Source organism: Macrobrachium nipponense, chromosome 6 (genome assembly GCF_015104395.2).
Source record: "Macrobrachium nipponense isolate FS-2020 chromosome 6, ASM1510439v2, whole genome shotgun sequence".
NCBI classification, from domain to species: domain Eukaryota; kingdom Metazoa; phylum Arthropoda; class Malacostraca; order Decapoda; family Palaemonidae; genus Macrobrachium; species Macrobrachium nipponense.
In genome coordinates, this window is record NC_061108.1 from 28966773 (window position 1) to 28981588 (window position 14816).

The 14816-nt window shown below is 43.7% G+C and overlaps 1 protein-coding gene across 1 annotated transcript in view; it reads right to left on the reverse strand.

Annotated features, from left to right (window-relative positions):
• LOC135216474 (uncharacterized) overlaps window positions 1-14816 on the reverse strand; it is a 247331-nt gene that overhangs the window by 197009 nt on the left and 35506 nt on the right. The window contains exons 4-5 of the mRNA XM_064251843.1: window positions 2359-2463; window positions 1840-2061 (exon numbers count right to left, since the gene is read on the reverse strand). Coding sequence (XP_064107913.1) covers window positions 1840-2061; window positions 2359-2463 — 327 coding nt within the window. The remainder of the gene's footprint in view (window positions 1-1839; window positions 2062-2358; window positions 2464-14816) is intronic.

Sequence of the window (14816 nt, forward strand, 5' to 3'; positions counted from 1 at the left end):
ATTAATAGGCGTTGACAGGACAGGTAAATCAACAATATCCTTCAGAGAAATAGTTTGACTAGAAGGAGCCCTAGCTTTGGCTCTAGCAGCCCCCTTCCTGTGTTTGACACGTTGAAGTTTTTACAAATGTGCATATAAAACTTGCCATTTACCTTTATCCTAGTCCTTAAATTAAATGCAACTAATGTCTGGTGAACATAATTTTTCACAACAAGCACAACAAAGAGTATGACTCACATTTGGCAGATGCAAGCCTAGTCTTACAGCCCTTATTAAAATAATCTGATACTAGACATATTAGAATCTGACATATTGGGAAAACTGAAAAGTCACAGAAAGTAAGTCTAAATCAGGAAGCTAACTAAGTTAATGAAAGGAGCACTACCAAAAGCACAGGTTACTTAACGGAGTAGAAATAATATCACAACCATCCAGTGAAATACAATCTGAGAGCTGCTCAAACAACCATGTATCATCATTGACCAGCAGAACTGAATTGAGCCCTTTAGCTGTGTTGTACCTATTCCTCCCAGAAAGTGGGTGGGGTCAATTACATTACCTACACCAAACCAAAAGAACGCTACTGTGTTTTTTCATATCTTGAGCTGCCAAGTAAGTAGAAAATAATAGTTATGTAGTGATACTTATATACAGTATGGCAATACTGGGCTACTGAAAGGAGAACTCAAGAAGGAAACAGAAGGAATGCTAACAGGGGCACAAGACCAAGCCCTAAGAACCAGATACGTCCAAAGACCAATAGATGGAAATAACATGTTCTATCTATATGCAGGAAGTACAATATGAAAAATGAGACCATAAACCAAGCAAGTGAATGTCCAGTGCTTGCACAGAACCAGTGCAAAAAAAGAGACATGATCCAGTTGCAAAAGCCCTCCACTGGAGCCTGTGCAAGAAACAACAGCTACCTTGCAGTAATAAGTAGTACAAACACCAAACTGAGAGTGATAGAAAATGATCAGGCAAAGATCCTCTGGGACTATGATCAGAACATGCCAATAGACCAGACTTGATGCTGATTGACAAAATCAAGAATAAAGTATCACTCAATGATGTCGCAGTTCCATGGGACACCAAAGTAGATGAAAAAGTGAAAAAATTGGTAAGTGTCAAGACCTGAAATTAGAAATAAAAAGATATGGGATATGCCAGTGGAAATTGTACCCATAATCACAGGAACACTGGGCATGATCCCAAGATCCCTGAAAAGGAAACTGGAATAATTAGCTGCCGAAGTAGCTCCAGAACTCATGCAGAAAAGTGTATAATTAGAAAGTGCACATAGTTAGAAAAGAAATGGACTCCTGGAACCCCCTGCACTATAAATACCACCCCATCGAATAGGGTGACCATGATAGAAAAAAAATAATAACACTAATAATAATGTAACTCTACGTAACTACAGCATAGCAATAGATTTTTGGAATTATACCATATGCATCAATCTTCAACACTTCAATCTGTCAGGATTATTCTTCAACACAATAGTGCTGAGTCAAATAAGTGCAGAATAGCTTTTCGTTACTGTCCCACTTTATGGCTGGCAAAGAAAATAACTCTCAAAACTGTCTGAAAATGTATTCTTCATAGGGCAAATGCTAGCCTAATAGCACTACTACATAAAAACTACTATATAAAAAAACTTTAACTTTGAAAGATAATTTTATAACTGTCACATCTTAATTCAGGCTCATAACCTCTTAATTAAATTTTTGTACTCCCTTCAAATAGCATAAATTAACTCCAAAGCAAAACTATACAAAAAATATGTTTGCTCAACTTACATGCTAAAAATAAATGTGAAAAATTAAAGCTTACCATATTTTTATGAAGATGACCAAGTAGATGGGAAAGCACATTTTCAATTGACACAACCACATTGTATGTAAGTGCAACAAGGACAGGGTATACCAAATACTCTGGAAGTTTAATCCTGGGATTATACCAGTTATAACTCAATAACATTTCATATTTGGGATCAGTTGCACCATTCCACATTGATGAATACCGGAAGACATTAATCATGACAACCCCCAAGGCCTGAAAGTCAATGTTAAATTATTCTCAAGATGTTAACAAACTCATACAATGATTGACTATAAATAATTAGAAAGTATTCACTACCACAGAATTTTGATTACAGTATTTTCATGGAACCTGCAAACCTATTTTCATAGAACTTGCAAACCAAGATACATATAAGTAAAAATCCAAGATCATAACATTAAAACTAAAGGCAAGTCACTAGGATAAAAAAAAATCAATAAACTACCAGGAAAGTGAAGATATTTAAATAGGAGACCAAGGGTTATAAAAAAACAATAACATAACACTTACAATTCTTGTTATTAAAAACACTGTGTTGAGAGTTAAAATATTTGATATTTTGAAAACTGGCCACTGAGCCTTTTGGCGACGTAATTCCCATGCTGAAATCAGCACCTGAAAATATGTAGAATTAAATTATATTTTTGTATAAGAACAAAGGATATTTCTTAAATTTTTTTAACATTTACAGTTCCCTTACACACAACCTTGCTAACTACTTTTGTCTGCAGAGTGACAGCAACTACTTTTTGTGAGAGTAAGCAACCCTGGGAAAGGATAAACCACAACTAATAACTGTACCTAGTCTTATATATGTGATGAAAGATTCCAATCTACAAAAATGCAAGGGTCTCAATGTAAATCTAAAGCATGTTAAGATAAATATGAAATGCTTTAAAAATTGTTGATTTTTCCATCCATTAATAGAACACTCCACCAGAGTACAATTCTCATCAATCAACTATCATCTCAGGTGTTCCTTAAGGTAGTGTTCTTGGACATGTGCTATTCACAAACTGATTGCATATGCTCATGATGGTACTCTTCCCGCTGTTGTTCCTTCTCTGCACTTGTCTTCGATTGCAGAATCTTTGAAAAGAGATCTAGCACATATTTCTGAATGTAGTAGCCTTTAGTGCATGAAGCTTAACTATTCTAACTCTTCTTGATTTACATTTAATGGTGCAGTTTTAAATTTCAGTGGCAATTTTTAAGATTTTGATAAAGTACTGTAGTATTCAGTTTTGTGAAGTATATATATATATATAATAATACTTCCTTTGACTCTCAAAAAGTTGGCATCTTGCTATAATGTTTTTAATGTTTTGTGGCCAAGCTATTATATGTGTTTTAACTTTTTTTTTTTGCCTCTGTGCCATGATTTAAAATGATATTGTTAAACTACAATAAAGTTTTGTACATACTTACCTGGCAGATATATACTTAGCTATAGTCTCCGACGTTCCCGACAGAATTTCAAATCTCGCGGCACACGCGACAGGTAGGTCAGGTGGTCTACCTTACCCGCCGCTGGGTGGCGAATGTACGAACCACTCCCGTTAGCTTGTCAGATTTTTCTCTTCCACCTGTCTCCTGAGGGGAGGCTGGGTGGGCCATTAATCGTATATATCTGCCAGGTAAGTATGTACAAAACTTTATTGTAGTTTAACAAATATCATTTTTTGTACATGAACTTCCCTGACAGATATATACTTAGCTGATTGGCACCCTTGGTGGAGGGTAAGAGACAGCTAAATAATACAGGTAAGACGGGAAACAACTAATGTTGTAGGATATGAAAACCTTGGTTCTCACCTTTTCAGGATGAAGACTTCATAGATACTGTCTCTGAGTCTGCATTGCCTGGAGAGCTACAGCTAGGACATGACCTGATGCTGAAAGACTCTCGGATCTACCACTGGGATATGTATCCCCTATTGTGGTAGAATCCAAGTCGGATCCTGTTAGAGGGACCTTGTCCGTACCTAACAGATCCTTACCACTACCTCTGCAAGGAGACCAAAACCACCAGACCACCTAACCAAAATACAAAGGGTTAATATTACGACAAAAAGAGGTGCCTCCTGCAACCTCTTTCAGACAACCAAAAAACAACAATATAAAATATAGGGTAACATATAAAAAAATTTACACAGGATAAGTTTCAGCTCCCTGCCCCAGCACCGAATCCGCCGATACGAAAGGACCCAAGGCGACCGCATTTATCATATGTGATTTTTACATCAACGTAGGTAGTGGTTTGCGAAAACCGATTGGCATCTCCAAAAAGTCGCCTCCATCAAGTTCCGCACAGACATATTTTTTCTGATGCAAGCGAAGTTGCGATGGCTCTCACCTCGTGAGCTTTCACTTTCAGTAGTCTAAAATGTTCTTCCTTACAGGCAACATTGTGCCTCTGTAATAAGGCTTCTCAGAAAAAAGGATAGAGCATTCTTCGACATGGGCCGAGTGGGGTCCTTTACAGAGCACCAAAGCACATCTTGATTAGCCTTAAGTTGTTCCTTCCTCTTAAGGAAATACTTCATAATTCTCATAGGGCAAAGAGTTCTTCAGGCTCTTCCGCCTACTAGAAAAGATAAACTACGAACTTCAAAGCTCCTGGCCAAGGCGTGATGGGGTTTTTCATTCTTTGCAAGGAAATTTGGAAGAAACGAACACACCATAGAATCTTCCTTAAACCCTACATTGCCCTCGATAGGCTTGGAGCTCACTCACTCTCTTAGCTGTAGCTAGGGCCAAAAGGAAGATAGCCTTCTTCGTCAGATCCTTGAAAGAGGCTAAGCCAGGAGGTTCGAATCTAGACGATCCAAGGAATTGTAGAACTACGTCTAGATTCCAGTTCGGTACTACATGAGGACGCTTAATGGTTTCAAATGATCTAATAAGCATCATGCAGGTCCTTATCATTGGATATATTTAAGCCTCTATGACGAAATACCGCCGCCAACATACTGCGGTATCCCTTAATAGTTGACACAACCAGATGACATTCTTCTTTGAGGAAAATAAGGAAATCCGCAATTTGTCACAGAGGTACTGGAAGAGGAAATGTTCTTCCTCTTGCACCAACGTCTGAAGACATCCCACTTTGACTGGTATACACGCAAGGTGGAAGGTCTCCTCGCTCTTGCGATTGCTTTAGCAGCTGTTGCTGAAAAGCCTTTCGCTCTGACCAAACTTTGGACAGTCTGAAGCCAGTCAGACTGAGAGTGAGGAGATTTTTGTGGGTACCTGTCGAAGTGGGGTTGTCTGAGTAGATCGCTCCTTAGCGGGAGCGATCTTGGAAGGTCCACCAACCATTCCAGTACCTCTGTGAAACCATTCTTGGGGTCCGGCCAAAGGGAGCGATTAAGGTATTCTCGTTGAATTGGACTCTACGAACTTCTTGATGGTTAGCCCCAGGATCTTGAAGGGGGGAAACGCGTAGACGTCGAGTCCGTTCCAGTCTAGAAGAAGAGCATCTATTGCTAATGCCTCTGGATCCCATATCGGAGAGCAGTAAGGATCCAGGCCTCTTGTTCTTTGACGTGGCAAAGAGGTCTATGTGTGGGCCTGCCCCATAACTTCCACAGGCTCTGGCATACATCCAGATGAAGGGTCCACTCTGTGGGAAGGACCTGATCTTTCCTGCTGAGGAGATCTGCTCTTACATTCCTTTCTCCCTGCACGAACCTGGTGAGAAGCTTGATTACTCTTTCTTGCCCACCAGAAGAAGGTCTCTTGCTGTCTCGTACAGGAGAAGGAATGCGTCCCCCCCTGTTTCCTGATATATGCCAGAGCTGTAGTGTTGTCCATGTTGACCTGCACTTACCGATCTTCTGACTTTGGGCTCGAAAGCCTTCAGAGCCAACCACACAGCCATCAACTCCTTTCTGTTGATGTGCCAGGCTACCTGGTCCCCCACCCAGGTACCTGACACTTCGCTGGTTCCCAGAGTTGCCCCCCACCCCGTGTCCGCGCGTCGGAGAACAACACCAGGTTGGGGGTCTGGGATTGAAGAGACAGTCCCTTCGCAAAGAGGTTGGGATCTGTCCACCATAAGAGATGTTTCTTGACGTCCTGGGATAACGACAGGGAGAACGTCAAATCCTGAGAACGACGACTCCAATTCCGATGAAGAAAGAATTGGAGCGGTCTCAGGTGCAACCTTCCTAGGGAAACAAACTTGCTCCAGCGAGGAGAGCGTCCCCCAGCAGACTCATACCACTCCCTCACTGTGCATACTTCTTTCCCTAAGAAGGTTGTTACTCTCTCGAATCCTCGGGCTATCCTTTCCTGAGAGGGAAAAGCCCGAAAACTCAGAGAGTTCATCTGTATCCCGAGATACACACACTCTTGCTCGGAATTAGTGACGACTTCTTGAAATTGACGAGAAGTCCCAAAGCCTTCGTCAATTCTAAAGTTACTTGTAAGTCCTTCAAACAACGATCTTCTGAATTGGCCCTTATTAGCCAATCGTCGAGGTACATGGATATCCTCACCCCTTTCAAATGAAGCCATTGAGCCACATTCCTCAAAATCCCCGTGAACACTTGAGGGGCCGTCGAGAGGCCGAAACACAGAGCCCTGAACTGAAAAATTTTCTCCCCCCATCATGAATCTGAGAAACTTCCTCGAGGAAGGATGGATCGGTACGTGGAAGTAAGCGTCCTGTAAATCCAAGGAAACCATCCAGTCCCCTGGACGAAGTGCTGCCAGCACTGATGAAGGCGTTTCTCCATTGTGAACTTCTTCTTTTTCTTACGAAGAAGTTCAGGGCGCTTACGTCCTCAACACCGGTCTCCATCCCCCTGAGGACTTCGGAACTAGGAAAAGGCGGTTGTAGAAGCCCGATGAATGATGGTCTGTCACTAGTTCGATAGCCCCCTTCTCCAGCATCTGATCTACTGCTAGATGGAGAGCTTGATTCATGATGGGGTCTCTGTACCTGGCCGTCAGTTCCCTTGGGATGGTCGTCAAGGGAGGTCTTTCGACGAAAGAGATGAGGTAACCTCTCCTCAAAATAGAAAGGGTCCAAGGATCCGCCCCTTTTTGGGCCCAGACTTCTGCAAACTCTAAGAGTCTGGCGCCCACCGTTGTTTGAAGGACTTGCAAGTTATTTGGGGGCTTTAACAGACTTGGCCAAAAGTCTTACCTCTTCTTGAAGGTCTACGACCTCTAAACTAGAGGTTCTTGATGAAGACGCCCCTCGAAAGGGTTCTCGAACACTTGCCTTTTCCTTCTTAGCCTTGGTAGGGAAGGAAGGGCGAGGTTTTCTTGCCGACTGTGCCAAAAGGTCCTGGGTGGCTTTGGCCGAAAGTGATCTCGAAATGTCCTGCACTCGATGTTTTAGGGAATAACTGAGCAGACAGAGGAGCAAACAGCAAAGAAGACCTCTGGGCATGGGAGACAGACTTCGTTAAGAAGGAACAATAAACAGACCTCTTCTTCACGACCCCGGTCCCATACAGGGAGGCGATTTCACTCGCTCCGTCTCTTACCGACTTGTCCATACAAGAACAAAACACACATGAGATCTTCTGGCAAAATGACTCTGGCACTTCAATTTTCTTGGCTAGGACCCCCAACGACCAATCAAGGAAGTTAAATACTCTAGCACTCTAAACATGCTTTAGCAGTGATCCAATTCATTCATTGCCCAAGTTGTCTTAGCAGAGTTAAGGGCAGTTCTCCTTGTCGAATCTACCAGCGCCGAAAAATCCGAATCAGCCGAAGACGGTAAGAAGACACAGCAGCAGAAGTGTTCGGTTCCTCATCCGAACCTTCTAGGACGTCTTGTCGAGGCGAGCGCGGAAGATCCTTAGGTGACGAAGGGCGGGATCCTAGTAGGAGTTGAGCGAGAGGTTGGAGAACGCCCTCTCTTAGAAGAGTTCACATCCACTGGAGAACGATGAGAAGATCTGGGTTGTCTACGATGAGACTCCCTCTTCGAGGTAGACGGAATCTCAGCCGAAGGAGAGGTAGGGTCCTACTCCGAGAATCCTCGGAAACATCCACAGGGCGCTTACGAGGAGGCGACGCCTACTAGACTCTTTGCGCCTATCCTGAGGCGAGCGGCTGCCAGGAGAAGAGCGCCTATCGAGAGCAGAGCGCTTGCGCGGCTCTCTATACCTGTCCAGTTGCGTACGATCAACGGAAGTTTGACTGGAAGGCGAAATTGCGCATAATAGGAGAAGGCTGCTTGCGAGACTCTTGCGGTTCTAAAACAAGAGGGAAACAGTTCAGGAGAAGGGCGCTTCAAAGCTAACGAGGCGCCTACCTGGAAGAAGGGCGCTTCCGAGATTCCTGGTGCCTACCAAGAGACAAACGGTCAGGAGTAGTGCGCCTAGAAGCGGGAGAGCGCCGCCTACACGGAGAAGGGCGCTTGAAAGACTCTTGTTGTCTGCCCCGAGGAGAATAATCAGGAGTATGACGCCTTAAAAGAGACGAGCGCCTACTAGTAGATCGATGTGCAGTAGGCTCTTGGCGGCCTCTACCTTGCTGGGAGGAGCGGGCTAACAGCAGGCCGTCTATCATGCACACGACTCCTACCAGACTCTTGATGCCTGTCAGGAGAGAAGTCACGATCCGACACTCGAGGAGAGTGACATCTGGAAGAAGAACGCCTACTTGTATAAGGGCGCCTTCTAGGATCTTGAGGCTGCTCTGAGGAGAAGTCTCACGCGAGGGAGTTGAAGAAAGTAAAATGGCGTGATGAGCAGGTGCAGTGCGCTTACCGGAAGCGGGAATCCAATCTGGAGAAAAAACTTCTTTCTACATAGAGCGTCCTACCGATGTTTGGCGCCTTGAAGTCGAAAGAGAGCCAGGCGAGCGAGGCCGCTCACGCGAGCCCCTACCTTCATACGAAACCTCCCCATATGAAGGAGAACGCCTAAAAAGAGGAGAACGATCCTCTGAAGAGCGGCGCCTAGATCTCTTGATCGGAAGAGAAACGTCCTTCTTCCTACGTGATCTAACTGCTAGAGAGTCTGCTACGTCCCCGACCGTTGATCTGGAGCTTGAAGTCCCGCGAGTACTCTGTAGGAGAATCTTGTTGTTCTTCCTCGGAAGCAGGCGCCCGAGCGCGGAGCGGAGGGAGAAGACGAGAGGAGAAGCATTGGCGTAGGAGCTCTTCTTGTAGCGATCCGAGGCAGCCTGGGAGCGTACTTCAGGATCTGCCGAGGGACGCCTGACCGGTGGGGGTTCTCCCTAGCCTCTTGCGGCTTTCGACTTTTCCTACTCCACTGGAAACTGGGAGTCTGGAAGAGGTCTAGGCTAGAGGCACTAAGAGCCGGTCAGACGCACCCTTCCACAACACGGGGACACTGCACTGATCACAAACCCACTCTCCTTACCTTCAACTGACGAATCTTCTGATCCATAGAAAGAATCGTGGGGCTCTCAGAGCTGCCGCCTCCGAAGGCGAATCTTCGGCTTCGGTGCGGGGAGCAGGGGCTGCAATTGGGAAGAAGGTTCTAAATCTACGTTAGTATTAGGATCCACATCCAACTCACTCATTTTTGCTTAGATCTACTAGAACTTCTAGAGGAAGCCTTACGCACTCTATCACGTTCCTCAACTTCCTAACCATATAAGAGAGAGCCTTATAGTTCTTCTTCATTCAATCCCTTACATTCACTACAAGGGTTAGCAAAAGAACATTCATTCCCCCTGCATTTCATGCAAAACCGTGTGGGGGTTCTACCGAAGCTTTCGGCAACCTCACCTTACATCCTTCATTCACGCAAAACCCTAAACAAAACCGAAGTTTTAACTACTGAATCTAGGTCAGACATCGTTAAAGAAAATCAAAATCAAAATCAAACCGGTCCACAATCAGCGTATGCCAAGCCAAACAAAGCGAATACGTCACCAAAAGAAGTCCAAATTAACTCCAGGCAAGCGAGAATCGAAAAACTATCGAGAGGAACCGACAACAGTTGTATCGTTCCCGCGACAGAGAAAAATCTGACAAGCTAACGGGGAGTGGTTCGTACATGCCGCCACCCCAGCGGCGGGTAAGGTAGGTCCACCTGACCTACCTGGTCGGGTGTGCCGACGAGATTTTGAAATTCTTGTCTGGGAACGTCGGAGACTATAGCTAAGTATATATCTGTCACGGAAGTTCATGTACAAAATCATTATTTTGGATTTCCATGACTATTTTGAAGCTTTTGATAAGATATTCAATCTTAAGAAGCTTGTACATGATACTGCTTCCTTTGGTTCTCAAAAAGTTGGCATCTTGCTGAAATGTTTCTACTGTTTAGTGATGGAGCTATTATATTTAAGTGTTTTAACATTTGTTTTTAATAGTACTGTTCTCTAGTATTTTTGGGTGCAGAAATAGAACGGGTAGTAGTTCACTCCATTCTAACCAGGGAGTCTGACTTTTAAATTATTCAGCTCCCTTTGCAGATGAATACATGTGGATATATGATACAAAACTATCATTAGAAGATTGAAGTTTTCATAATAAAACTAATATTGTAATACTTACCTAAGCACCTAAATTAGCCCTGGTCACTGACCAGCCCGAACTATATACCCACAGATTTACCCACAAAGTGCATAATTTTACTGTCAGCATTACCAATGCTGCAGGTAAAATCTAGTCAAATGAGTTACCTGTGTTACCGTTGGCAATGCAGGTGCAAATACCGGCCAACAAAGGCCCGTCTCCTCAATTGAATCATTCACTATCAAACTGAAGTGGGGAGGAGTGGGAATCATTCAGGGGATATAGTTTTATTATGAAAACTTCATATTGCAATACGTACACTTCCTGAACACCTGATTTAGCCCAATTAAAAAAATGTTAATGGAGGTGGGATCAATCTAATCCAGCCCGACCTGTCCATGGAGCATACTCAGATAACTCATTATCAACCAACCTAGGTATCTAACTCGGTAGGTGAGGATGTTTGCAAACAAAGTACTTCAATGTCAGTATTGAGTCTAAGGTACCGTCTGAGTCAGAAGTACCTCCCAAGTGGTAATCTATACTTCTTATTCATGGAGATAAAAGCAAATCTCCTCACCTAGTTGACAAACTCAGTCACTGAGGATGCTTGCAGAGGAAGTACCTTACCATCAGTGTTGAGTCCAAGGTATCGCCCGAGTCTGAAGAACCTCCCATATGGTATTCTATACCTCTCATGTATGGAGGGGAAACGGTGAACCTCCCATGTGGCTATCTAGCCTCTCATGTATGGAAGAGAAGTTGAGTGTGCAGGACCTTTGAGTTCTCTACTGCTCACTGATGCAGATGACTGCCTAACCTCAATGACCTAAAGGAAACAATACACTCAGTCTAAGCTTGACCAACAGAAACACTCAAGTTCATTTAGACTATTACTGACTACCTAAACTTCTAACATCCTAACGATACCTAGTTAATTATAAAACTCAGTTGACTGTAATGACAAGATCCAGCGAGTAACCTTTCTCTGAAGAAACTGAAAATCCCTAATGTAGAGCATTGTGAAAATCGACTCTGACTCTCAAATAACCACCTCTAAGATCACCGACAACGAAACATTCCTCCAGAAAGCCGAAGGGTAGCCATCCACGATACTTTGCGCCCTTAGATGCAAAGCCCAACTCGAAGGCTCCGAAAGCAATGAAGAACCAACCGATGCTTGACTACAACCCCTCACAAGAAGAAACTAATTGCACTTTGGAAATGGAGCGACATGGACACCTAGGGGAAACCAAATAAGATTCTCGGAAGAGGTAAAAGTTCTCGGTACGTGACAAATAAACTTTGAAAGCTTGAACAGGACATTGCAGCATTTGTGATCCGTCACCTGCTATACGATCATCCAAACCCCATTGAAACCTAAGTGATGAGCTTGTCAAACAGTCCAGGATCTGAGAAACACCCATCAACTCTCACAACATCCACAGAGTGGGACAAGGCCTCCGACTGGTTGTGACAGGTGTCTTCCAAATACAAGCCTCACAATCTGTAACCCCTACCACACGAATCAATGAAGGAACCAAAGAGAGAAGAGCCTCAACAGATTCGTAAACTGGAACTCGGACACCGGCAGAAGGGTTACCCGCTACCTCATACAGAACACTCCCGATCAGGAAGCAAGGTTGAATCCAGTCTACTCAGCCCCAAGGGATGCTAGCCTAGAGTTGTCTTCCCCAAAAACTACCAGACTCGGCCAAAACCAGATCAGCTTACTTGATGCTTGAGAAACTACTGGTTTAGTTGAATACAACATATCAAACATTGCTTGAAATAATTGTGAGGTTCCTCTGGAGCCTGGACTGCAGAAAGAGAGAATGGACAAAGTCCACCATCCGTTTATACTCGCTTTCCTTTGCTGGAGAAACTAAAACCCACAACTAGCACCCAATTCTCTCTTCAAAGGGTATCCTCTGACAGACCTGTCCGACAGCACCGGAACAGGAAAAGGAGAAAGGCTGAACACCCACAAGAGCAGCACCCAAGAACCCGGAACTTACTACACCTGGTTGCTCGATACCAACACCTGACTTACATGATCCCATCATATCTGAGCCAACCGATCCGGTTGTGCGACAATATACCAACAAGACTATTATAAACGCCTGACTCCTGAGCAAGTCGTACTCGACTGAGCAATCACGCAAACCCCCCAAGACACGATGACGTAACACCTGTCCGACAGCTGTCGCCCCACAAGAGCCAACCATCCCTAGTTCCACAAATTGTGTACCAACTAAATACTATGACATAACCCTGAGCTAGTCTCGCTAGACTGCGCATACCCTCACTACTCGGTGACGATAACGTAACACCTGTGGCAAATATACCTTAGTGATGAAAACCCACCCTAAGAGTCAACCACACATTGTTGTGCCAAACATGTACCAACCAAGACAATGACATAACTTTGAGCCAGTCTCTCTCGACTGTGAAACCCTGCACCAGCCAGTGACTATGACATGACACCTGGCCGACTACAATGGGCGAGCAATGCCCCCTAAGAGCGGAGAGGCCGCAAAATGTGATCCAACAAACTCCGGTTACATCAGTACTAAACCAGGCCAATCAATGTAGCTAAAGCTACATTGATCAAGTGAGGGAAGGAAGTACTCCAGGAAATCCTGGAACCAAGGCCGAACCCACATTGAACCTCTTGAAGGAGGAACAGAAAAAAACTGCTGGAAAAGGTTGAGAAAAAGGAAGAAGCCATATTCAGAGTAACCACTGGAGCACCTAACACCGACATTGTGTAGGTGGAGAACCAACTAGTGCAGCACATAAGAGTGCTTTAATGACAGGTTATGAACTGTGGAACCAATGGGAGCCACAGAAGAAAATTACCAGCAACTCTTAACGAAAGGAGGTCGAGGGCACAAACAGTACTAACTATGGTGCAAAGAAACTGCCAACAGCCATAGCACCCAGCAATAACCACAGTAGGCACATTATGTCTCAAACCCTGAAAGTTTAAAAATGGAACCGAAGAAGGAAGATTACCAGCTCCCCTATTGAAAGGTGGGGCTGAGGACACAACCGGTACTGATACAGTCAACGATGGAACAGACGAATCAACAGCTGTTGTATCCCCCGCAAGAACCACTGAGGACACATTATGTCTCAAACCCAGTAAAGGATGAAAATACGGAGTTGCGAAAGACTCTGCAACCTGTTTTAAAGCATCCAGACCAGCAGCCTGAGAACTACAGGACCCGTGGAAGGTGCTAAGACGACAGCCCCACCAAAATAACTTCCCTAAACCCCGAAGAGAGGGAGTCATCAAAACCCCCCCAATTTCAGGATTGAAACGATGAAAACTCTTTGCTCTGCTGTGTTAATGGCAGAGAAACAGGATGAGCGAGAGAAGACTCCAAAGAATGACCAGATAAAGAAGATTGTGTAAAAAGTCAAGTATATCATAGTTTTACCAGACCACTGAGCTGATTAACAACTCTCCTAGGGCTGGCCCGAAGGATTAGATATTTTTACGTGGCTAGGAACCAATTGCTCACCTAGCAATGGGACATACAGTTTATTGTGGGATCCAAACCACACTATATCGAGAAATTAATTTCTATCACCGGAAATAAATTCCTCTGATTCCGCGTTGGCCGAGACTAGAATCGAACTTCGGAGAAGATTGCGTAAAGACATTAGAAGAAGTTTTAGAAGAAATTGGGAGAGAAAGAAACTAGGCCGACTCTGTTCCCCATGATAATCTAGACAAACATCATTAGAAAAATCAGGAAAATTCTTCAAGACATGATCGTCAATACAGTCAGTATTCAAGCTACTGTAATTCGTCTCACAATAATTCGATTTTACAATGGGGTTAGCAATTAATATCGGCACTACTACATTTTGAAAACATGTCTTCCTATATCTCACGCGCAGCTGGCGCAGACAGCAGTGAGCAGTCAGGCAGCGAGAGAGTTGAGTTGAATACAGAATTTAGGCCAAAGGCCAAGTATTGGGACCTATGAGGTTATTCAGCGCTAAAAAAGAAATGGACAGTAAAAGATTTGAAAGGTGTAACAGGAGGAAAAACCTCTCTGTTGCACTATGAATCAAGTATTAGGAGAGGGTGGAAAGTAATATGAAGAAAGAGAATACAAAAAGAGGAAATAAAAGGAAGGCATTGAGAGACAGAGGCCAAATTACAATCGTCTAATTTCTCTATCTTCATATCTTTACACCATCTTCTAAGTTGATAAGTATTATCTTAACAATATACTCATTGTATAACTGCTTACAGCCATGAACAACCAAACGAGAAACTACTTTGTTTGCTAATACGATTGAATCTGATAGCGACATCTGTTTATTATATTCAATCAGCATACGACAGTAAACACTTACTGTATGCATGTTATAAATGTGGCTGAAGCTGATAAGGTTATTACGTGCATCGGCACCATGGATAAAACTACCGAGGTTTTACATGTATGAATTCAAACACAGCTGTGGTGACAAGAGTAAAAAAAAAAAC